Genomic DNA, 24,314 nt, shown 5'->3' on the forward strand with positions numbered 1-24,314 from the left:
ACTTAAACTCAGGCCTGGGCCTTTATCCCCTTCCTGTGCTTTGCTGTAGTTGCACCTGTTTTCAGGCTGGTTCCTGAATTGTTGTTTAGATTTCCCAGGTTGACCTTGGACTTGACTGTTTACCTTGCCTTTGACGATCATGGGACTGTTCATGGAGACTATTGCCATTGCCTCTGTCTCACCCACATCAGGTGCTGGGTGAGTGCACCTGGTCAGTAAGGTGGCCCTGCCTCTGCTGGGGCTGCCCGTTCCATCGGGAACAGCCTTGTGGCTGGTAGTGAGCAGTAAAGGCCTGTGTCTGTCACACATTGGGTCACTATCACATGGGAGAATGAGTGAGGGAACTGGCTGCTACGGGGTGTTTGGGGGCAAAAAGCTCAGCTGCCTTCATGATGCAGTAAAAGCCCTCACAAGACCATCAAGAACCCTTCAACTGTCAGCCAAGACAGAGTGACAGGGTGATATCAGACCTGCTTTGGGCCTGGACCCAAGAAGGCATTTGTAGGCTGGGCACTTACCGTCTCGTTTAGTGTCATCTGGCCTGTTTTGTGCTCGCAGGCAGGAGGTCAGGTTACCCAGATAGCAACCAGAGCTTACAAGGGCAGGCTCCTCTCTGTTAGTGGTACTGGGTCAGGTGAGCTCTACTGACTCTCCTTTGGCACATATTAATTCCATTTAAAGGAGGCTGGAAGAGGTGAATCAGAAACCTAGTTTGGTTATCCCTGCTGCTTAGGTTTTGGCCCATCTTTTTTTGTGTGACTGAATACCTGGAACATTCTCATGTCCTCCTGCTGCTATTCTGAAGATGCAATTATTGATCTGGTGGGTGTGGGTGGCTGAGGGGTGGGGGAAAGGGACGTGCAGTAGTTGGAAAAGAAGCTCTAGTGGCCATGGCCCTTAGTTTGTCTTGTAGCTGAACCCCCTGGAAGGCTCTGAGTGCTTTTGGATGCTTCAGTAACTTGTCTTCTCTGCCTCACAGGTGTTCACTGCCCCTTTGGCAGAAGGCTGTAGGACAACTAAAAGGGGAATTTGGAGTGGGTAATGGAGGGGATCCCCGCACTTTACCTGGTAGAGTTTCTGTCTTTGAACCATACCCTCCACTTTATGCCTGCGTGCGTACACTGAGCTCCTGGCTATTGGGTAGGTCATTCAGCTAATGGGTTGATTCTCCACAGAATCTAGCTACTTGACATCAGCCTCACCACAGGCAAGACTTCCAGTGATTACTGAAGCATTGTGGCCTTTGAAGGCAATAGTGAATTGTACAGGCTCAGGTGCCTGAAGGGACTGTGATGTATCATTCTGTCTGGATGCTTGAGAGATGGCAAACATGATCAAAATAGATCTTTGGCTCCTCAGAAAGATGCATCCTGGTTTGGTGTGGAGCCTGTGCTTTGGATCTGAAGCAGTGTTATAGTGCCTTACTGTAGGACACTCTGGTGAATACTACATGCTGGCAGCCTGAAAACTGGCTGAGATGTGACAATTTGTACAACTGTCTCTGGTGCCCATGTCCACTTCCTTGAGACTTCATGCTTCTTGAGCATAAAGCTTGAGAGGAGCACAAAGTGGATTGTATTCTTAGTCTGTCACAGCAAAGGTTCAGGGTTCTCAGACTTAATGCAACAGTAGTTCATTTCTGTGTTTTATCCTCATTTAATGTAGAAGAGAGAAGGTTTTTGTGCCCTCAGTACAACTCCTAACAGACAATTTAAAGACTGGGTTGCAAACGTGAAAGAGGAGAGGGCCAGGGCTGGCTGACTGTTTTAGGATAATACTCTATAGGAGAGTAACAAAATCCATCTATGTCATAAATAAATCTGAATGGCTTATTTTGGCAAAGAATATTCATTCCTGACAAATGCAATTTTGAGACAACCAATAACCACTTGCTAATTTGGGATGAAATTAGAATTGGAATCTGACATCCTCAGGTTAGCTCAGATGTAGTATTTGGTGGATTTCCAGTAGAGTCCTCTCATGTCTGATAGGAAATAATCTTTATGAGGGCTGTCAAAGGGAAGGGAATACCCAGGCTAACAAATCATTGAAGTGGGTTATTGGAAAGGGATGTGTCAGAGGATTACTAAGTAAAGCACATTACATAAGGCTGCCCTTTGGGTTTCGGAGGTCTGGTAACTGGAAAATATTTTGAAGTCTATCAATCAGACTGATTTTAGCATCTCCTGGGTTGTTAGTACTTCTCTGCTTTTTGAGGCAGAAGATGTTTTTGCTCTTCTACAACATTAAATGGGACCTTCTATGTTTTGGTGACTGTAAATGTGTATAAAGGTGTGTAAATGTGATTCTTCGGGATGTCACCTGCACTTTATGGCTTAAATCTGTTACAGTATAACCTGAGCTGATAGTGCAACAGCTCAAGCTCTCTCATCAAGAGGAAGGATGCTTAGCTATTGAGGGGCAAGGTAGGAAATCCTCAGTAGATTTCAGATGGCCGCTGTGACATCAAGGGACTGAGAATCTGAACTCAAAAAACTGATTAATCTAAAGTAAGAGTTAGGGAACAGTAACCCCGCTTGGGTTGTCTGATTTCTTGGGAAGTACATAAAAGTACAGGCAAACCTGCTGTCCTCCTGCTAGTTCATCTTCATACCTCTTGCTGTGCATTCTTTACAATGAATTGCTTACCCAGGCTTGGTGCACTGGAGGCATAGTTTTATGCAGGGGGGCAGTAGGCCCATTGCCTGGTGTGTGTGGGATTACTTTCAAGTGGTAAGAAGCAAAACCTTTGAAAATGATGTTTGATTTAAATTCTTGCCTCTCCTGTTGGATGGCACTGAACTAGGTGGCATGATTCCAGGCCAGGTTGCAACGTTGGGGCTGCGGAGTTTGCCCACCTTTCAGCGCTTGAAGTGCTTTGTGTACAGCCTATCCCACAAGCACATTTTCTTCCTTGAAGAGGACAAGCTGCTGAACTTTATCCATCTGTTTTTTATAAGCATTGATGTGCTCATGTTTGCCCTCCCTCATAGTATTGCATGGGGTTACCTTTGAAATTACTGAATAGGACTGACATTATCACCCAAGGTGTGACTATCCCTGTAGTGAGCAACACGGGCAATGAAATAACAGAAATGTCTGTAACTGACAGACCAGGGAAGGGGTGGGAGCAAGGAGAGCTTTCGGTCATCCATGGGTGCCCACTACCCTCTGCAAGCTGAGGAAACTGTGTCTGTAAGCCTGTTCATCCCCTGCCTCTTTTATTCTAGGACTTTGTCTTGTTTCTCTCAAGATTTATCTAGATCAGCTCCAGGCAACTGGATAAATGTCTCCTAGCAGAGGAAGCCTTTACTGATAAGCAGAACCTAGTCTGTAGGTGCATCTGATCTCCATTTCCAGCCTGACCTAATGGCTCCTAATCAGCTGGTAATGCTTCTGAGGTACCTTTTATTCCAAGGGGTGTACAAAGCTATGTAGGTAAGGGAGGCTGCTCTCAGCCATGTAACTGGAGTGCAGGCTCATGCTTTTCAACTGTGTGCTAATAAATTCACATTAGCACTGTGAGCTGGTGTTGTGAAGTGCCCTCACCATCTCTTATATTCCTAATACTAACTCTTCAAAGAGTTATTTTAAAAATTAGTGTATTTGGAGAAACCTCATCTTTAAATATGTTTGGCCACTCACTTCTAACTGAAGTTCTATTTATCTGATCAGTTAGTAACCCTAGTTATTCTTGAGATTGGTGTCAAACCAATTAAACTGCAGTTTACTTTAAAACATCCAGAGCCATTCACTTGTATCAGAGTTTTTAATGAGTCACTGTGAAGAGGAAACACAATCTGCAAAAAAAGTATCACTCCAACTGACTTGTGAAATGTTGAAGAATCATGTTCATCTCAAATTTGTCCAGCACCATTACTGGTATGGACTGAAATAATAATGAATAGGAGGCAGGTGCATCAGGTTCCCATAAAAAAAAATCATCTGGATGTCTCGCAGGCTAACAGCCCTGTGACAGGCTTCACCTACCAGAGGGAGAGGGCGAGAGAGAGATTAAGTGTGAGAGAAGGGGAGGCAGAAGGCGAGACAGAGGGAGCAGCTGAGAAGGATCCTAGGGACCCAGTACTGATCCCACAGCTGAGCACTGACTGCAGAAAGGACTCGGGTGTGGTGCAGCTTTGACAGCACTCAGGGTGGAAGACCTCTGTGGTGGCACACACAGGTGAGTGCTTTGTACCTGTTTCGGATAAAGTAGCTGTGTTTGCTGTGAGCTAAGGTGTGTTTGAGCTCCTCTTGATCACCTTCACAAGGCAGAAAAAGTGACCGATGGGGTGTGATAGACCCTGCTAGTTTCATGCCTGCAGAAAGGGGAGCACTGCGACCCTTTTGTGAAACTGCAGGATTCCTGGAGCAAGTAGGGCTGAAAGGAGAGAGATGCCCTCTCCATCATGATTGTTTCTATTTTGGTTACTTCTCCATTGGATGCTAGCATAATTTTCTGCCTCTGGATGACACTTATTTTATTCCAATATTTTAGTGCTGGATAAAGAGAGAGTTTGACAGAGGACAACCCTCAGAAGGAACAGGACAGAATTCCCAGCAACCAGAGTCTTCTGGCACCTTTGTATGTGCCAGACATTAACTTGTGCAGGCACAGATCAGGCGGGGCAGTACTAGAACAATGTTGAGAATAATGTTCAGGCGTCCTGCAAAGAAAGTGGGAAGGTGGCGCATGTTGTGGCCTCTTGGAGTTTCAGAGAGATTTTCTTACCATTTGTTTCAGTGTCAAGCTTCCTGGCACATTAGGGCATGAAATATTAAAATAGCTCGTCATGCGAGTACTGGGCTTTTTTCATCTGTTGCCACTGGCAGGTTGGGGAAACAAATAAATAAATCAGGACCTGGGGTATTTGTAATGTGCTCTAGTTTGAAGGGTGGAGGAAATGAGAAAAAGCCTTATAACTCAAATTCCTTGTGGCATCTGAATAGCACAATTTATTTACTTTTTTTTTACTGCACACAGTGAGCTTTATTAACTGTCTGCATGCCCAAGAGGTGGCATATGCAAAGTGGTTCAAACATACATAGTTAATTTTAGCTGGAGAAGATGACATTTGGCAAAGTCCAATGGCCATACTGGGTCAAATGAAAGCAATGCAGGCATGCCTTACTCTTTACATTCATTAAAGCACATGATGGGTTAAAATGTTTTCTTCAGTGTCTTAAGGAGGGGTAAAAATTACTGATGGGGTGATATGTCTGGTAATATGTTGATGCTTAATTGCATCTTCACTGAGTCTATATTAAACATCTGTTGCCCACTATTTTGTTTTTCTGAATGGAAAAGGGTAAGTAAATTCCAACAGTGGCCAGCCCAGGTGTTGGAGCATGCAAGAAAGATAGTCATGAGAGCAGCTATCACAAGGGGAAAGTAGGAATGTCAGGTTTATAGGCAGCCAGGCTCCATCTAAATTATAGATTGTGCCAGCAAACCCCTCCAGTCAGTTGTGGATGCAAACAGATTAAGTCAGTCCTGAACAAGAGAATAGAAGGAATTCTGTATACCGTGGGAAGAAGGGAGCTAATCTGCAGTGCGAAAGCAGAGCACTGCTGCTTCTTGAATTCGTTACCCTGATTCTAATATTTTCCTTATGTTGAGTTGCATCTCAGCATGTGAAAGTCCAGCTAACTGCAGTGGGTCTAATCATGGCTCTGTGTGAACAGTGATGACAGACTTTAGCTTGCTGGTGACAAAGGGGCAGACTGGCATCTTGGGTGTAGGAGGTAAAATAACCAAGGCTTTGAGCCTTAAAAATAGTCCCTTAAATTTCTTCTGGAGTGTGCAACATAGATGATCTGGTGTTGAGGGACTGGGCTGAGCATCGGCATCTTCCACTGAAATCAGAGGGAGCTGTGAGTACTCAATACTCGGTTCATCACATTTATTTAAAATAAAATATTATGAGTCCAGAAGACTCATTCGGGGCACCCGCATGCACGGTGTGACTTCCTCATTCTGATGCAGGGCATTCTCATGGTAAAAACAAAATGCCGTTCTGTGACCCACCTGGTCCATGGCCTGATCTGAACAAAAGAATGTCCTTTTACTTATACATGATCAGCAAGATCAGTACTGTCAGACTCACCTGATTTGATATAGTATGTTGGGTGGTTCTAGGGCTGCAGGTGGCTTGTAGTCTTCACTGAATTTGGACCTTTATTCCATTTTCCATGCCCTTGCTCATCCTTAAATGAATGCAACTTTTTTGCTTTTCTTGTATAGTGTTTATGGGGTTCTCATTGCTATTATGTCAAAGTAGACTTTGAACCTGACTACTGAGCTTGGATATCTTGACCCATTACATATCTCTGAATATTTCTGCCCCAAAGCCTCCCTGACATCACCTTGACCTTCAGCACAGTGACTGACCAGACACCCATGCTGCAGGGGAATGGTGTGGCTTGGCCAAGTGACTCAAGTGTGAGACTAGCTTTTGACCTTGGTCATCTGTTCATGAACTGGAAAATCCAGTCAGCTTTTTGGACCTACCAGGTCTCCGTTTCTTCACTTCTTGCTCTGTCTGAGCCATACAGTGGACACCAACAGTCTATAGGAAGGGTTGTGCCAATTGTCACTGGTCAGAAGGGGTAGACTTCATACTGATATACTGAAGAAGAAAGGAATTACAGGGAAAACAGAAGATTAGAAAAGTCTCATTTCCAGATAAAATGTACTTTTAAATTCAGTCCTGAAATAACTGTCCTGCAGCTGTTGCCCCTTGACACTTCTTCACTGACCTTCATTAGGGGAATGAACTTGCTTCCAGGGAAAAACGTGCCCCCTTTGCACTGAAAGCGGTGACCGCTGCTGAATGCACCAGGCTTCATGATGACATTTTGCAGGTTTTCAGTGGTATGTGGTAGCTTATCTACTGGCATGCAGGGGTTAACAGGAGTTTTGGGTGGGCGGGTGGAAACCAAGCTGTGAAATGGAAGAAGGTCAGTCTCCTGGAGGAGTTTGCTCTGTCACAGATGGTTTTAAGTTATCAGTCCATCTGTAGGAGAGGTCTCCATTCCTTCCCGCCCCAAAAAAATGTAAAACTAGGGCTCCAAATAAGGCAAAGCCCTATCAGGTCCAGGTTCAGTGGACCAAGCAGGATTGTGGCTCTCCTGGTACTTGCTAGACCCAGCTGTCTATCTAATTAGGAATTCCTCAGTTGTTCAAGCAGACCCCAACAGCTAAATGGGATTTGAAACTATCATCGGCAGTGCACTTTTCAGTGGGGAGTAAATCACTGGAAAGGGAGCATATATGGGAATGGGAGCAGCAGTAAGCCTTGTGGTTCTGGATAGCTCAGGTACTTTGGCTGGGCTAACTCTGCTAAGTGGAAGGATCTTGTTGCAGTTGATGAGAGCTGAATTCAGGTTTCAGTAGAAGCTGACAAATGCTTCCTCTGGGAGCATTCCCATGGCTTACATGAAATGTTACTGTCTTTAGAGACTTGTGTAGCAACTGGTTTTATTAAAGGTACTTAATGTTAAGGCTACAGCATCTGATCAACAAAGTAACGTAACTGCTGCCCTGGACCAGTAAGACTAATGTCTAAGGAAGCATCCTTGGGATGATCATTGGCCAAAATAGGTGGAGGAAGGGACTGTGGGAAACCCACTAGGACACTGCTAGAAAACACTGTCTGCTACTGAGTGAGAGGATTTTCCAGCAGCAGATGGAAAATCCTTGTTGTCTTATTTTCTTGGTTTGTTAACTTTCAAATTGTTTATATCTGACTTTGGAATTGCTTCTACTTTTACATCATTGCAAATGTAACACGCGATGTAGAACTGAATGATCTTAGCCCAAGCGTCAGTTTGAACAATCACATTTTCCTCTGTTGACATTGTTTTCTCTATGAACTGGGAAGGTATAAATATTGTCACCAGCAATAACTGTCAAAAGGAAAGAAGGAATGACGAAAATTACTCCAGAATTTAATTTTCACATTTATCTTTTAAATTGTTCATTAAAATGGTGATCCCTAGCCCTGCAAAGGAGAAGTTTTTGATATCTGGATCAGAACAGCTGGCGGATCATACTGCTACCACCAGTGTCTTTTCCACTGAAAGATCATCTTTCTAAGACTAGCGGAAATCGTGCTTTTCATGGTTCTTCTGTCTTTGTCCTCTCTGACGTGAGTCTTAACTATAGGACAAAGTTTTTGCTGTATGTTCCGTTCCCCATTAACCATAGATTTTAGAACTCTAATCTCCTAATAGAAAACAAGAGGAAAACCTTGTTATGGTTCGGTCAGCCCAGACATCACGTGAACCATGGTGACCATGATAAAAATATTTCCATTTCCCACTTCTGGAGCCAGCCCTTCATCTCAGAGTTGAACATGAGGATTTAATATGAATATATGACACACAAGGCAAAGGGAAAAAAAAGATTGCATGCTCTCAGCCAGAAGTGAATGAAAGTAGACTCCCAGACTGAGAGGGCTTTGTTGCCTGCATGTAGTGCTGCTGGGAGAAGATAGCATTCGGTCCCAGACTGGCCATCTCTGTGAACATCAGGAACTAAACAGAGGTATCTTTGTTTCTAAATGAGCTTTCTGAGTAGAGGAGGGGAGGTTTACAAGTTGCAAGGGCAGAGTGGAAGCAAAAGATTTTGGGGCACAATATGCTGCGCTTGTACTTCTAGGGTAAACCTGTCCATGGAAATAAGTGGCCTTGTTGCTGCTCATGGGAACAGGGATCAGCCTGTGGCTGTGCTGGAAGGAAAGACTGCAAATTGAGATGTCTGTTTTAGCTGTAGCAGTGAAGCTGTTCTAGGAGGAACTGGATTTCTTTCAGACCTCTGAGAATAGCACAGACTGAAAGACTCTACTTATGAAGGCCAAGCCCAGGCATGGTTGCCCCATACACAAATGCAATAATCTACTGGTTTTACTTCTCTGCTAAGGAATTATGAGATATCCTAAGGACTCGTGGCCTCTGAGATCCAGTCTACTGGTGTGTCCTACAAAACTTGGATGTACAGCTTGTCCCTTCCTTGGAAAAGCCATTGATCTGCACAAATGTTTGTCCTTCTTTGAGGCACAGTCTTGACACTTGGAAATCCAGCGTTGCCTTGACTGATGGTCACATCTGACCAAGTTGGCCCACTGCCTTGTTTGAGGCTTGCCAAAGGCACTGGGTTCAACTGCACCTCCCCTGGTGCTGTGGGAAGCGTGGGTGTATAATGAGCCCCCTAAAACTGCATGCAGCACAGTATAGAGACATCCTGGCTAGGCAGCTATTGAGCACAGATGTCTCCACTCACCTAGAAGCTACGTGTGAGGGGGACAAGAATTTGTAATCTCTTTTGCCACTTAGTGACAGTTAAAATAAACTAATTAGGGGCATGGCTTCCTTCATACAGATTGCTAATTTCTGTGACCAAGAGACCTGTTGAACAGCTATGAAGAGCGCTGTGGTTTGAGTCAACAGACAAAGCCACTGTGGTCCTGGGAGACTCAGTATTGACATCGAGCAGGATCATCTCCTCAGAACCTCCACCTGTAAGGTAGTGAGTTTGGTCATGTCACCACTGAGATTTGTGTGGGCATGATACAGAGCTGGGAGTATAAAGTGTCACCTTCACTGTCACGGTAGACATTGCTCTGTGTTGCATTAGGTCTGAAAATTGTAAATGCTCTGGGAGGAGCAGTCTCCTATAGCATACACTGATTTCCCTGGTAAGATGGCAGGCTGTTGAAGATCTGCCCTAACTGTCCCAGGGAGCTAACATGGGGCTTGTAGCACAGGTACACTATGGTTTCTAATGTTTGTTGTCTTGGAGGCATTGTTTCTTGGGAAAACAAGTAGGGATATGTTGGTTTTTTCCTCTGGACATTTAGTAAAACTCAGTTGTATTTGCTCTGTGATATTTGCTGTAAATTTATTGCCTGTATGAAAATGCATGTCTATGTTATGGAAGAATTAATGGGTATGTTGTGGACATCAAAAGGAAGACACTGACCTGTCCTCATGTTGTCACCCCTTACCTGCTTCACCAAACTGACATGAATTCACTGTCTTGTTCACTGCTGTTAGGGCTTAATTGCTTTCATTCACTTAGGAAAATATAGATGGTGTGTGTCTCCTTTTGGCATTTTGTGTCCACGCTGCTTTAATAAATAAATAGGTATAAAGTATCTGGTGTATGCATACGTAAATTGTGGACAGTATGAGCAATCACTTATGTTATATTCATAATCCCTGAGGCAGAAGAGAAGATCAAGTCAAGTATAGATTTACCGAAGGGATAAGTCACACAAAATCTGATCCTTGGGCATTCCTCCCCACTCTACACAAGACCTCCATTCATCACTGGAGTGCTTGTGACGTTCCCCCTCTGTGACCTGCTCAGAAGTTTTCATGAAGTTGCACTGCTGCAGTTGCTGGCCTTCAGTTCTGTGGTTCTAAGAAAAGTCTTTGAGATTTTCCTTTAAAAAGCTTCTGAAATGGGAAGACTCAAGCTCAAAATATTACTTAAAGTTAACAAATAAACAAAGAAAGCCCACCCAAAGCTAAAAGAGAAATTTTAGGTGGAAAATCTTTCTTCTCAGTATCTCAGTCCTCTGGTGTAAAGCACAGCTAGAATTTGAGACTGAGCACACAACAATTCGGTATTTTGTTTAGAACATTTGCTGTGTGGGGACTGTCCTGATTTTTATGAATTACAAAGACAAATAGAATGCTGCATCTGTTGCTGATTAATTTATTATAATGATGATTCAAGTCTTCTACTGTGGTCTATGTTAATGGCTTTGTACTCCACATTTACTGTGCTTGTGTCAATGTCTGTGGTACGTCCCATGCCTCTGGACCCATCACCTCTGTATGAACCACTCACTGCCTGTCACTTCTCTACAAGTTTGGCTAATTTTGCTCACTAGTCTCTGCCAGCAATTATGTCACATCTTGTCTGTGTGTTCAATTGTCTGAACCTCATAAATAAATACTTGCGACAGCACTAGTACCTCCAAATCCTGTGACTCCCAAATGTTTTGCTTATTCACTTAGCTGATTTACGGCCATATCACTAGTGACCAGTCAGAGTGCAAAAGGGAATGGGCTCTTACTCTGTCTCATCCAGACACGCTGATGGATAGACAAGATGAAGGGCAGACCTCACATCCCATCAGGCTACCTGGTTTATTTAGGTAGATTAAAAATATTGTCAGTAGTCAAGGACTTGCTTCTGCTCTGTTTTCAAAGCAGTGGAAGCTTTGCTACTATCTCCAAAGGGGATGTCTCTGCAGCTGAAAAGCAGGCAGACTTCTGCCTGGGATGAGAAATAGCCAAGTCTTGGTTACCCAAACAAGGCTAATGCATGACAATGATGTGTTTTTCAGAGGAGTGTTGAGCTACTCCCAGTGTTAGCCCTGTTGTGCTGGGGATATTGGTCAACAGCATTTCATCTAGGGAGGAGTAGATTGTCTTTTGGAAGTATTTGTCTGCCTCAGTTGAATAAATAACAATCTCAGTGATCATCTTAGTATGGACACCTATGTTTCAAGCAGATGTGAGTGGAGATATGAATTACAATATGATAATTTTTGGAAGGCTTTTGCTGTCTTTCTTTTCAAAAATCTGATTTCTTTTTCTAGGATTGAACTGAAGTCAAAGCAAAAACATGGTTATTCATGTAACAAGGGAGTAGAAATTTTAAAAGTAAGCAGGGCAGGGTCTGAATGACTCTGTACCAGCTGGTATGTTATTTTCTGGTCCTCTTTTAACACAGAAGACACTAGAAAATGCGATGTGGTTGGATTAATTATGCTGAAGGAATGTTCTCTTGCATATCCCGGCACTGTTATTTTAACTGTGCAATCAATGTGTGGCATTAACATGCTTCTGTCTCACTCTTCAGAAGGCAAGAATTCACAGGAGTTTAAGGACTCACAGCAGCTTATCTTTAATCCAAGTGAATTTCTGAAATATTTAAGGCCCTGTAAAGTCTGCAGTTTGCGCATGGTGCACATAGTGCATCTTGTACATTGAGAGGATGCATACATGGTGTTTACTACTACCTATATAAATATTGTCAGTATTTTTTTTTAAACTAGATTTGAATGTAGCCATCTCTCAATAGGTTATAATTATGTTAACATATATCCACAGTCACATTGGACTGAGAACAACTGTCTGACATGATGCATTTGGTAACATAAGAAGATAATAAATTTCTTGATGGTTTTGGACCTGAGAATTTGGACCATATTCATGTTTCACTGTAGATGCTCATCAATATTGCCTAGTGTGGAGGGAAGAAGTTGGGAGTAGCAATGAATAAATGTGAGTAAATTAGGGGAATACTGCTGCAAGCTAATGTCAAGTAAAATGTTTGTTGAAAGTTGTAAGCATTAGACATTTCAGCCCCAAGGGTGGTGACATGTTTAGGAAGATACAAGACTGCAAAATGCAATAGGGGATTATAATGTTTGCTATTAATACCGTTCAGTACTTTGGAGGACAAATTAAGTCCATCAGAAGAGGATGATCAAGAGTCTCCAAAAATCTCTGCCATTGGCTCGGCAATGCCCTGCCTGGTGCAGGGCAGGGTGCCCTGGAATCATCTTATTTTCATTTCAGTTTTGTGTCTTTTCATTCCCTTCATTTGCAATTTTTAAAACATCTACCAATGGTTTACAGAAGTAACTATGTGATATGCCAAAATTTCAACACACAAAAGCTGAAACACTGAAATGTAAAACTCTTGTTTTGGTGGATATCAACAAAAGTCACCCATACCAGACCGGGGAGGTGATAGAAAGAGAGGACTTGGCTGTCATTTGCACAGTCCCATGTATCATTTCCCATTTCTGTTGGTTCACATGCATTTCCACTGAAGTCAGTGAGGCTCACAGAATGATTTTCCAAGTAATCAATTATTTATGAGATTTGCGTAGTGTGCAGAGCCCTAAAATAAGATTTGTGTTAAGGATAATAGTGGAGCCACTGATTTGTTGTGGAGAGATGTCTATGTTCCTATTTGCAACTGCTGATTAATGGAAAAACAAAGTTTATCCTTTTGGTTCAGAATTTGACTCAGAAGTACTGTGAGTTACACTTTGGCCTATCTATGGGACATACAGCACAAATAATTTTTGTTAACTTAGTTGTCTTTTACCCTTAGCTGAAACCAAGTGTCACACAGATAATGCAACTCCAAGCTAAATGTATAACAAGAGATGTCAGGGTCCTACCCAGAGTTCTCATCAGCTGTAGTGTGGCAATACTAGGTTGGATGAATATGTGATATGGGGAACAGAATTAAGATCATAGGTGTGCTGACAAAGTCCATCTGCCTTTTAAAACTGTTGAAAGTTGCATGTTCTTGTGTGACTCTGTGTTGACTGAAGGAGTGCAGAGGGTAAATAGAGACACGGCATTAATCCCACATGGGAATCTAATCTAATTGCTCTTTCAGAGCTTCAGTAACTCTATAGTTTTTGAGCATCTCTCATATGACAAGGAATCTGCCTTCACAGTTTGCTTGCAAGATAGTGATGTGTTACATTACACGTTTCCCAATTTATAAATACAGGGAAAGAGACACCTTTGGCAGAAGGTCACATGAATGATCTATAACAATAACTAGTTAATGCCAAGTTCACACTTCACCATTTCCTTCTAAAGTAGCAGCTTATAGTCTGCTCTCAGGTCTGTTGCTAATTTAGACAAGCTAATTTAGATCAGGATGTGCTTCTGCTTCATGCCCCAGTTTAGACATCCATCTCTGTGGCTTTCTTCTCAGCAACTGCTCTTGCCATCCATCAGAACTCACCACGTGAGTGCCATGTGGTGTAATATTTGCCTGAAACACGAGAGGAGGTCTTTGGAGGAAAGCCAGATGACATGGAAATGGAAGAGGTGACAGACGGATGCTGTTAGATGTGTACATCTTCCATTTAGCTCTGCTAGCCATTTTCGTACCTGGTTTGTGTTGGTTCAAAACTGTGTCATGATGTGTTTTGGAAAGACATGTCATGATCTGTTGATCGGCAGACCTTTCTCAACTTGGCTGCTAGGATGTGGCAAATGAGGAAGGGCAAACTGCATCATAAAAGTGAGCAGTATTAAGGTCTGTCATTTCCCTTGTGAACTGTAAATAATTAAATGATTTGTCTTTTTCACAGGAGAACCTGTAGTCTGTTTGTGCTGACTATAGGCAGCTGAGCAAAGCATCATGACAAGCCATCAGGCAGGTGAGAGAACAGATTCAGCTATGAAAACTATCTGGGGTACCCCTGAGAATAAGCCCAACTTAGTTTTCTCATTTGGCAATTACGTATCTGTCTGTTTCTCACCACCACAAGGAGGGACACCAGTAACTGGCCCATCAGGGTCTGCTGACCTTTGCAATAGTGTCTTTCTCATGCCAGATTTTGAAGGGTTATTTGGAACAATAACTGATGTAAAGCATTCCCTATCCAAATAATCGCTGGACCTGTAAGCTGATGTGGCCCTGGATTGTGATCTTGGTTGCAGATTTTCCCACTTGGGCCCTAGCTTTGCAGTAAGTCAGCACAAAACCACAGACCTTAATGCTCCAGCCTTTGGACACACTTACAGCCTGCAGTACTAGAATGGGTGGGTCCTTTATAGTCCAAGAGGAGCTGAGTAGGAACAGTTACTATTCTATAGAGAGACAATGCAGATTGAGAGATTGTTTCTAAAGGACAAACATGTTATCTTAATTGAATGTATTTTTCCTTGCCTTTCCAGTAAAATCTTTCAAGAAATCTTCTGTCCCAGGAGTTACTATCACCCAGTTTGTAGACGATATTCCAAATGGATGCAGTACACCTGACTTTGAGCGGAAACCTGTCACTCTGACATTGCAGGAAGGTGAGGTTCTTGAAAAGCCACAGACCTGGAGGCTTGACTCCTGAGTTTTCACTAGTGTATGCAAAATCAAAATCTGGCTCCTAATGTATACAACAAATCCTGTGAATTCTGCAGGAAGCTCTCAAAGTATTTTGCAGCAAAAGATTGAAATAATTCTTTCTTCCTATTGAACTAACTTGTATTATGAGCATTCAGCACTAAAATTAACTGCTTTTTAAAGTAAGATATGCTGACTGCAGATGTTATTTAGGCTGTACTTCTCCTTCAAGAAGCAATATGGATGTTGCATAGAGTATAGAGAAGACAGCTAATGAGCTGAGACCTGAAATCAATGGGAAGATTTCCAGTAATCTCTCTGCACTTGCAGAGTCTTTCTTTTTTTTTTCTTTTTTTTTCTTTTTTTCTTTTCTTTTTTTTTCTGCTTTTTTTTTTCTGAAGTGGGATAGCCTGAGGAGATCGTGTGGCTTCTCTTCCCTCACAAGATTGAACTGTTTCTAGCACCTTGGATTTCAATGTTGTCACACCCATCTGTTGATTTTCGCGAGCCATTGAGTTTTATGAAGGAGCACAGTGGCCTCTAGTGGTACATTCCTCCTCATTCCCCACCTTCCACCTTCCACCTACAAGTTTCAGGCATGAACCAAGGTGGTGGTCAGTCACCCTGTCTAAATTTCCCGAATTACTTCATTTACAGTACGTCTTGTGGTTCATATACAAAATGTTAAAGTGAATTCAGTGTCTATGCAGATGCATGATGAGTGTCTTTAATGATATTGTCATTGCCCTTTTGCATTCAGTGCATGGATTAGCTGATACTCCTAGCTGTGGAGTTGTGTCCTGTGACAGATGGCAAGCATGGGAAACTGCAGCCAGAATGGCTAAAATTTGACAAAGGTATAATCAATTGGAAACAGACTTTAATAATAGATAGTACTGCAATCTCAGAAAAAGTTGGAAGATGCCATTTGATAAGAATTGGTTGGCAGGAGCTTGCTGCATCAAATAAGTTTTTTGGTGGTGACTGCAGAAGGGCGTGGGAAATATTGCAAGACTTTCTGGGGAGAATTTTTAACAGTGTTGGTCATGTGAAGACCAAAACTATTGCAAAAGAAAGATAGTAATTGTTTCTGCCCTAAGCTATATCCATGGATAACTCATCTCCATTTCTATTCCCCTGTGACACTCCCACTTACCTATACACGAGTCACTTCTCTGATTTGTTGTTTCATCATGTTCCTTATGTCTTTGAAGCCTTTTGGAAGAAAAAGAAAAGGGTTGTACTAGGCAGTGGTAAAGCTGTTGGAGATTTCTGTGGTCAGTTGCAGCATACTCAGATTCTTAGGGGAGCAGAGATGAAGGAGAGAGCTCACAGGTAAACCCCATCCTTTTCTCCCTTCTGTGCCTCTTTCAATAGCAGAGCCTGGTGTGTTTGGAGTGCAAGGTGGTGCCAGGCTAGAAGACAAGAAAGATATTGCAGAAAGATGACATGTAGGGAGTACATGGGGAAACATCCTACCCTGCATGGGTCCTCCCAGTTGTGGTACAGTCTGTCTGTTAAGAATGTGTTTTCTTAAGTGTGCAGAAGGGATATTTTCTTGTTCCCACCTCCTAATAAATCCAAATTTATCCAAATGAAAAAGAGACCAGGAGCTGCAACTATTCACAGATGAACTTCACTGATGTCTAGAGACAGGGGACTCCAGCACAGTGAGTCCTTTGTTATTTAACATCCTGTACAGCATGGTCACAACAAAGGGACCAGTCTGAAAGAATGGAGAAGTGATGGGAACTTGCAGGGAAATATGTGTGTGATGAGAATGGATTTGGGCATTTCATGGCTGTGGTACAAGCAATGCATACAAGTTGGCGGAAGCAAGTCAAGGCTGAACTTGCTATAGCGCTGTTGATTTCAGAGATGATCAGAGGATGTTAGCAGTCAAGTCTGGCAGGCTAACACCACGTTTTAAAGGCCTTTAATGATTGAATACAGGGAAACCTGACATTATTGACGTGGGGAATGGTAGCGCAGCCTGGATTTGAGCTAGTAACTGCTTGCTCTTTGGCCCTGCCCAAATTTCGAGGGAGTTCAAAATCAGACCAAGATACCAAAAAATTGCTGTCTTGGGCATGTGATTTCTCTATCCACATGGCTGTGCAATAAAAACACAGGCAGAGACCATATGTGTCAGTGGTGAATTTTAAAATTAGTTTTCAAGTAATCTCTTTGAAAGCCAGTGAGTTAGAGTGGAGATTATGGCAGATGTCTTGGAGTAATTTGGGCATCTAATGCAACTTAAACTGGTAATTTAGGCATCTTTTACGGAGAAAACAAAAAGATGTAATTGTTTTCAAAGAATGTTTCTGCCTAAAACAACAGAGATGGCTTACTCTGGGTATCACTCTATTGATAACATAAGGGGCCTGGCATGAGTGTCCTCATGTTCAAGCCTGTCTTAAATAACTGATTTCTTGCCTCTTTTCAAAGGTAAAAATGCCATTTTCAGAGCTGTGGTCAAAGGTGTCCCAACCCCTGATGTGAAATGGACGCGTATGCAAGGAGGAATGGATGATCCTGCCAAATATGAAACATTCTTCAATAACGTTACAAATGAATTCATTCTGCAGGTAAAGACCAAATATTTCAGACAGGACTCATGGAACAGAGAGAGCAATGGAAAGGAAAAACCTGCAGTGGGCTGATTTAGATGTCACCAGATCTGAGATAACACAAAGATAAGCAAATAAAGCTTTTTAGGGTCATTCTGGGAACAGAAGAAAGATCTGAGATGTCATTGAGTAGCTGGTTTATTACAAGCTGAAGGTGTGTGAACTGAACCACAGCACACCGCTGTGAGCTCTTACTGTGTTCTTCTTTTTAAGATAAACAAACTCACTACAGATGACAGCGATTTGTATCGTTGCTTTGCTGTGAATGAATACGGGGAAGCTGCATGCTCTGCTGGCCTCAGGATCATACAAGGTAGGATTGACCAGTTCTGTGTTCCAAGGGTCCTGTGGTCCCAAGTAGTTGGCTTTTCTGTCCTCTGGGGGTGGATGCCCAGAGCATTGTCTAAGTATCCTTGGTATGAAGGTCTATTTTTCCACTCACTGAGGACTGAAGGTCTTCTGTGACTCCCCCCACTTTGGTGACTCCATGACACTATGAGCTTTAAGGCAAGGGAGAAGAAAGTGGTATTGTGGTCACTGCACTGGACGATAATCAGATGTTCTGGATTTAGTGTTGGTGTTGAATTGGCTCAATCCTTTCTTTATAATGTTGAACAAATCAGTCTTTTGGGAGGGATCCATCCCACTTCACTTCAGACATCTATGGTGTCTACCTGACCTAGTCCCCTGCTTCCCTTTATAGTCAGTGGAGAGAAATGGGCACTTAGTGGGTAAAATATAACTGGGTAATATGTTCTTGGAACCTACTCAAGCAGGAGGTGGACTATGTTGGAAGCATCCATTTCACCTGTGTGCCTGTAAAGTTTAGAAGGCAACTATCTGCATTTGGCCAGATAATCTTTGTACCTTGGCTCCCCATCTCTAAAACAAGATGTTAATATTTCCTACCATTGCTTAAGCCAAAAGATTCATAGGGCAGAAACAGTCTCCTCCACTGTGTAGAGTATCCAGTAAGCACAGAGTCAATTGCAATAGAAATATTGCATTTATAGATGGAGATTACTGGGAGTCAATGTCAGATTGATAAGAAAATCCAAATTAGGATTTCCTCTTGCATTGGTAACAGATACAAAGGTTTTATTTTATAGTTCATTGGTTTACTGGTGTTAGTCTGACTGTTATCTTGTTCATCTTATGGCTTGTTTTTCCTCTGTTTTCTCTTATAAACTATCAGTTGGCTTTAAGAGGAAAGCGAGATATGTTCCTGTTCACCCTGCTGATGGTAAGTTAGAATTAGATATATTTTCTTTTTTGGGGTGGGGAGGGAGGACATATACTCCTCTGTCTACCACATTATTACTACCCCAAACTTGTAAAGAATAAAGTAAGAGAAGGGTTGATGAATCGCTAATACTCTGTTGTCTCTTTCTGCTTGCTGTTTACCTTTGGGTAAAGTGTTGATCTTAGATATGGCTTTGAGCTGTTCTAATTAATGATTCTGGAATCATTAGTGCTGGGAAAGGATTTTGTGATGTCAAATACAGCTGGATCAAACATGTTAACATGGCTGGAAAATAGTAGGTTTCTAGAGCATCCTCTCTAGAAAGAGAGGAAATCCCCCTAGGAAGCGATGAACTTTAACGGCACTCAAAGGACATGAGTATGGCAAAGAAAACTGGCTCAAAGTTTCATGGCAGTTTTTTTAGAAAGTGTGAAAATATCACCAGAAGTAAACAGCATAGTAGAATGGCCTGTTGTCAGTGGCTATTTTTCATTATCTTCTTTTGGGGGATATATTTGACAGTGTTGAGTGTCTGAATGTTTGTTGTTTCCTCCACTCTTTAATAGAGTTAAAGAAGAAGCTTCAGGAATTCAGGAAGCTGCTGAGGAAGCGGTAAGCCTCTGTAATGAAGGCCATTGTTACACTTCCTAGATGTTTCTTGATGACAGGGGAAAGCTTCATAGATCTTCATGGCAACACTTCTTGTTTCCAAAGTTGTTGTGAGACAAAATATGGAGAGACATAACAGAACAATTTGACACTGTCTTTGAGGCTAAGATAAACACAAGGTACCAACCTCATTTTGAGGTGTATGTTCCTTTGCACCACAAGATTTTGACTTAAAAGATGTGTTTCTCTGCTTTCCTGTTTTTAGCTCCCAAGTAACTTCCTGGCTAAGTGACAAGTTATGTAATGATCTTTCTAGCTAATCAGGGACTGAGCCCTGTCTCCCAGACCAACAGCACAGACTACCCTGTGCAGATTGCTGAAATCCCTTCACTTCCCAGGTGGGAACCTCCAAAGATTGCCTGATGGGAATGATCTCTGGCCTGTGCAAAATCCTGAACTGTGCTGAGAAATTACTTGGGAGAGTGCAAGCTGGCCTGGGCCAGAATGTGCTGATAATTTAACAGTGTGGACAACTGCATTACAGTCTTGCCCTATATGGCCCAGGGCAAGACTGTTCCCTGGCAGCATTTAATTTGTAGTACAGATGGAGAAAACCTGTTCTGGAAGAGTCCCATTCTTTCTTGTCTACGTCTACAGGGCCGAGTGAACTACAGAAATGATGGAGAGAGAGGTGAAAGGGGATTAAGTATAGAAAAATAAGACATCTTGTCATCTGTCAAAATGTCTAGATTTTTTTTCCCCCCCCTGGTTCTAAGGGCCCCAGCACCAAAACCAAAACCCTTGGACAAAGAAGCAGTCTGGCAACTGTTGCTGCATGCAGATAGGAGAGATTATGAGAAAATCTGTATGAAATATGGAATTGTTGACTTCCGTGGGATGCTGAGAAAGCTGCAGGAGATGAGGAAGGACACAGAAAGTGAACAAGGAGAGGTAAAATAAACTAAAACAACTGCAGAGTCCTATAGTTCCTCAGTAGGTTCTGAAAACAGGCTAAACCTTCCTAAATTTCTTTCTAGATGAAAATTTTATTGTGTGACAGAATGATTTATGATAATGTTTTAAAAGAAATCCTACTTCTATACTCATGCAGATGAAAATGCTATTGACTTTTTTGAAGTTCAATTCACAAATTTTAGGAGATACTGACCATAGGATAATACGTTCAATAATTTTATTAAACTACATGGCTAAAATTTGTATTCAGTTGCCTCTGATGAGAATTTGGACCCCAAATAGAAAAGTTATATGCCTGAGAGTCAAAATTGGCCTTCACATACAAGGGCATATAGAAACCTGGACGAATAGTGGTTGTGTAGTGTGTGAATGACCAGGAGGTAGCATGTAAAATATAATTTGCCTACAGGAGGAAACTGTGGAAGCTTACAGATGCTTCTCCTATACACATGAAGTTAGAGGTAGCTCTTTTCTATGCAGACAAAAAGTAGATTTCACATTAGTTCAACAGCTTAAGAACTTCTGTCATGGCAGCCTTATCATTTACTAGATTCTTGTATCTTTCTTTGCAGTTACTACACAGTATCAAAAACTTTGAACACATCAAAGTCAACAAGGATGGAAAAGCTACATTCAGTCTGGTGATGGACCTGAAAAATCGCAACAGCAAAGTTTATCTGCTTAAGGTGAGGGGGCGAGATGAGTTGACCAGCTCATAGTAGCCACTGAAGTCTTCTACATAAAATGTTTGATCTGCTGAGCAGTGGCTGAAAGAAAATATACTTCTTAAAGTTGTCTGTCCATTGAGGAATCCTTCATCAGTTGGGTTACCTGGTGTGAGGGTCCAGGTAGTCTTTGGTGGTGATTATCACTTGGGATTTGTAGATCCAAGTACAGGGGAAACAGTCAGTTACTGACATCCTTTTGACTTCAAGAACTCTTCCGGTAAGAGGAAATTCTAAGAGTGTCTTTCAGGCAGCAGAAATTATGCAGTCTCATATAAGAAGAAAAAAGATTTTATTCACCTTTTCACGTGTGTTATTCCATTATAACTCACTGCTGTGAAAGAAGATCTCAAGGAAGTGAAACATCCTGTCTAATTGTGTAGTTAGTCTGATGTGAACCCCAGGTGATAAGTGCTGTGGATGTTTTTCTGGAAGATACATTTCAGTCAAACTGTGGTTAGTGGCTTTAATACAGGGGAAATCAGAATTTATTAAAGAGGAGGTCAGACTAACTCTATGAACTTCTGAATCAAATGCATGACATGAAGTCTATGCAGCCACAACGCGAAGGTAACCCCAGTGTGTTACAGATAGGAAAGTGGTGACCTCGCCTGCTTGTCCATCTATGAGGATGCTAAAATCTAAGCAAAGAAACTACTTTGTCTTCAAAGTTACAGTAACTGTGTATTAGTTAAGCTTCAAAACCTTATGTAAGCTAGTACTATTGTTTTGCCTAGTTTGGGAGTCTGATGCTCTGTTCTGTGCAGGACTGACTTACTGCAAATATTATTGCCTGTGTGTTACATAAGCAATGAGTCTGGTCCACTTAGAGCTGTCCGCTGTAAGTAGTAATAGAGTGTAGACTTCTCTGTTGTTAATCATTTATATGAATAAGGTGGTTGTAGCACAAATTTGGCCTCATTTGTTTGAAATGCCTTGCACTAGTTGTGCATTGCCTTTAAGAGTACATTTTTCTTTCTAGGATGGTGAGAGGCTCAGATATGGAACAGGGGATGAATACAGAAAGCACTGCCTGAGGCGAATTGGAAAAAGGTATAGCTTCATTGTCAACGATGTGCAGCCAGAAGATGCAGGCGTGTATCAAGTCAGAGTGGAGGATGTACCTGTTTTCTCAACTGAACTGGATGCTGAATGTAAGGAATTGAGTTACATGTATGTGATGTGCAACTGTAACAAGTTTTGCTGGAAAATTTTATCTAGGAGCATATGCAAAGCTCAGGAGTAAAAACTGATAACTACAGAAGACTGTTTTTGTGTTGCCAAATAAGGGCTCCTCGTACACAGGTGAAAAAGAGCAGGAGAGTGATTATGGGATACGGGTGTTGCATTTGTAGTGCAAAGGACTAGGTTCAAGTACCAGTTTGGCTCTGGCTTCTGGATGACAGTGAGCAAATACCTTAACTTACCCCATGCTATAGTTTCCTTTTGTAAGCTCAGAATAATAACCACCAACTCGATACAAGTATCATGCTGCTGAAATACATTGACTACAAATTATCACCACATCAGTGATGTGTGGTATAACTGTCTCAGAAGATAATAAACACAAAAATCTACTTTTCTGCCTTTTTGTCCTGTAGAACTGGGCACAGGAGCACATCTCAATTTTAACATTTTCTGCTTAAACCAATGCTCACATGCATGGCAAGTTCCTGTCTGTCTTTCTTCCTTTAGCTGCAAAAAGTTTTTCTTGGAAGACAGAAATAGCTCTCTGTTTCCTTTCTATAGCTTTTTATTTTTCCATTGCAGCCATCCCTGTGAGATTTCAGCAGCCACTCAGTGATGTGCGTTGTTCTGAGGAAGAAGATGCTGTCTTTGATTGTATCCTACGCACACCCTGTTACGATGCTGTGTGGCTACACAGAACCCACCTCCTTGAGGCAAGTGAGAAGCACCAGATCTCCGTAACACCTGATGGTCTGACCCACCAGCTGATTATCAAAAATGTTGTGCCCTCTGACAATGGCATGTACACCCTCGACACTGGACTCTGCTCCTCAAATGCCTGGCTTATTGTAGAGTGTAAGTGACACTGTATTATTCCCATAATGTTGGCTTGAGATGTGTTAACAAAATAATATTCCTCTCACTGCCTGATTGCTCATTGAGATGATTCTACTCTGAGAAATGAATTGTGGAGCCTCTAGTTCCTAAATTATATTTAGAAAAATGAAGGTCTAGGTTAGACCCTCTTTCTTCTTCAGATGAGACAAATTTTTCCCTTTTTATTAGTCCTGACAAATCCTATTGGCTAATTTACTCTACAGCTACTATGAAGTAGCATGTTCTCTATCAGTTATTGAAAAATGCTCCATATCTCAGCCTGGATATTTGATGAAGCTGTCACTATGTGAACACAGTACAGCATACAGGGCATCAAGGAGCTTTCAATACTATCAATTCTATTCTACCAATATGCACCACCACACAATACTATTCAATACTATCTTGCTAGATAGTATTTTTCTTTCCAAATTAGAGGTTAAATGTGTTAGAAGAAGCTCAAAGGAAGCTGGGAAGATGGGAAACACTCCTTTCAGTGCAAGCAGATTAATAGTTAGCTGGCTCGTATTTTTTTGCTTCTGAAAGGTAGTTGCTTTGGTTTCTTTTGAGATCCTGCTGCAGCAAAAGGTGGCCTCTTTCAGAAAGGCTTTTTCGATGACCTTTCAGAAACAGTGCAGGTTGAGTATGACATACAAAAAACTGCCCACTGATTTCATTGAGCTGTTAATGCTCTACAGAAATGATTTCTAGCTGGGAAATCAAAACAGTGAGTGACCTGCTCTCAGAAAAGCCTGAATTTGAGATTAATACAAAGCTATTCACAGAACTGGAATCTTTAGTCTTCAGGTTGGCCATCTCTAAAATGCCAGGATGCCAGATGTGCAAGTTGCCTCAGTACCAGTGAGATCCTAATTCAAGGGTGGGAACTGATGACTGCTCTGTGCATGGGATATTCTCTAACTCCTCCAGGGCTGGAGGGAGAAGGCAGAAGGAGCTAATGAATTCCAGATACAATCTAAGTCCCTCAAATTAGACCAGTCATGCTGGAAATTTGTCTTGGTTTTCTGCTTTTTTTGTTTGTTTGTTTGTTTTAACAAGCATGTTTCCACTAAAAATAATTGTCTTTTTAACCAAGAAATGTAAAATTATGTCTGAATGTGATACTGAAAAAATTAGGATTTGAACTGAATTTAAGTTTATTTAAATATATT

General features: G+C 41.9%; 1 protein-coding gene across 4 annotated transcripts in view; it reads left to right on the forward strand.

The window, feature by feature from the left end:
- Positions 1-24,314, forward strand: part of IGFN1 (immunoglobulin like and fibronectin type III domain containing 1) — a 65,294-nt gene that overhangs the window by 20,174 nt on the left and 20,806 nt on the right. For 2 of the 4 annotated variants that reach the window (XM_075055070.1, XM_075055071.1), the window contains 10 exons: positions 14,148-14,216; positions 14,737-14,859; positions 17,345-17,484; positions 17,740-17,839; positions 18,722-18,769; positions 19,336-19,381; positions 20,155-20,329; positions 20,926-21,039; positions 22,061-22,232; positions 22,849-23,121. In XM_075055070.1, coding sequence (XP_074911171.1) covers positions 14,198-14,216; positions 14,737-14,859; positions 17,345-17,484; positions 17,740-17,839; positions 18,722-18,769; positions 19,336-19,381; positions 20,155-20,329; positions 20,926-21,039; positions 22,061-22,232; positions 22,849-23,121 — 1,210 coding nt within the window. In that variant the 5' untranslated portion in view covers positions 14,148-14,197. Of the gene's footprint in view, positions 1-3,958; positions 4,184-9,382; positions 9,527-14,147; positions 14,217-14,736; positions 14,860-17,344; positions 17,485-17,739; positions 17,840-18,721; positions 18,770-19,335; positions 19,382-20,154; positions 20,330-20,925; positions 21,040-22,060; positions 22,233-22,848; positions 23,122-24,314 lie in introns of those variants that run through there. The other 2 variants (XM_075055072.1, XM_075055074.1) reach the window with 2 other exon arrangements.

The sequence above is a fragment of the Buteo buteo genome, chromosome 23 (genome assembly GCF_964188355.1).
Source record: "Buteo buteo chromosome 23, bButBut1.hap1.1, whole genome shotgun sequence".
Taxonomy (NCBI): domain Eukaryota; kingdom Metazoa; phylum Chordata; class Aves; order Accipitriformes; family Accipitridae; genus Buteo; species Buteo buteo.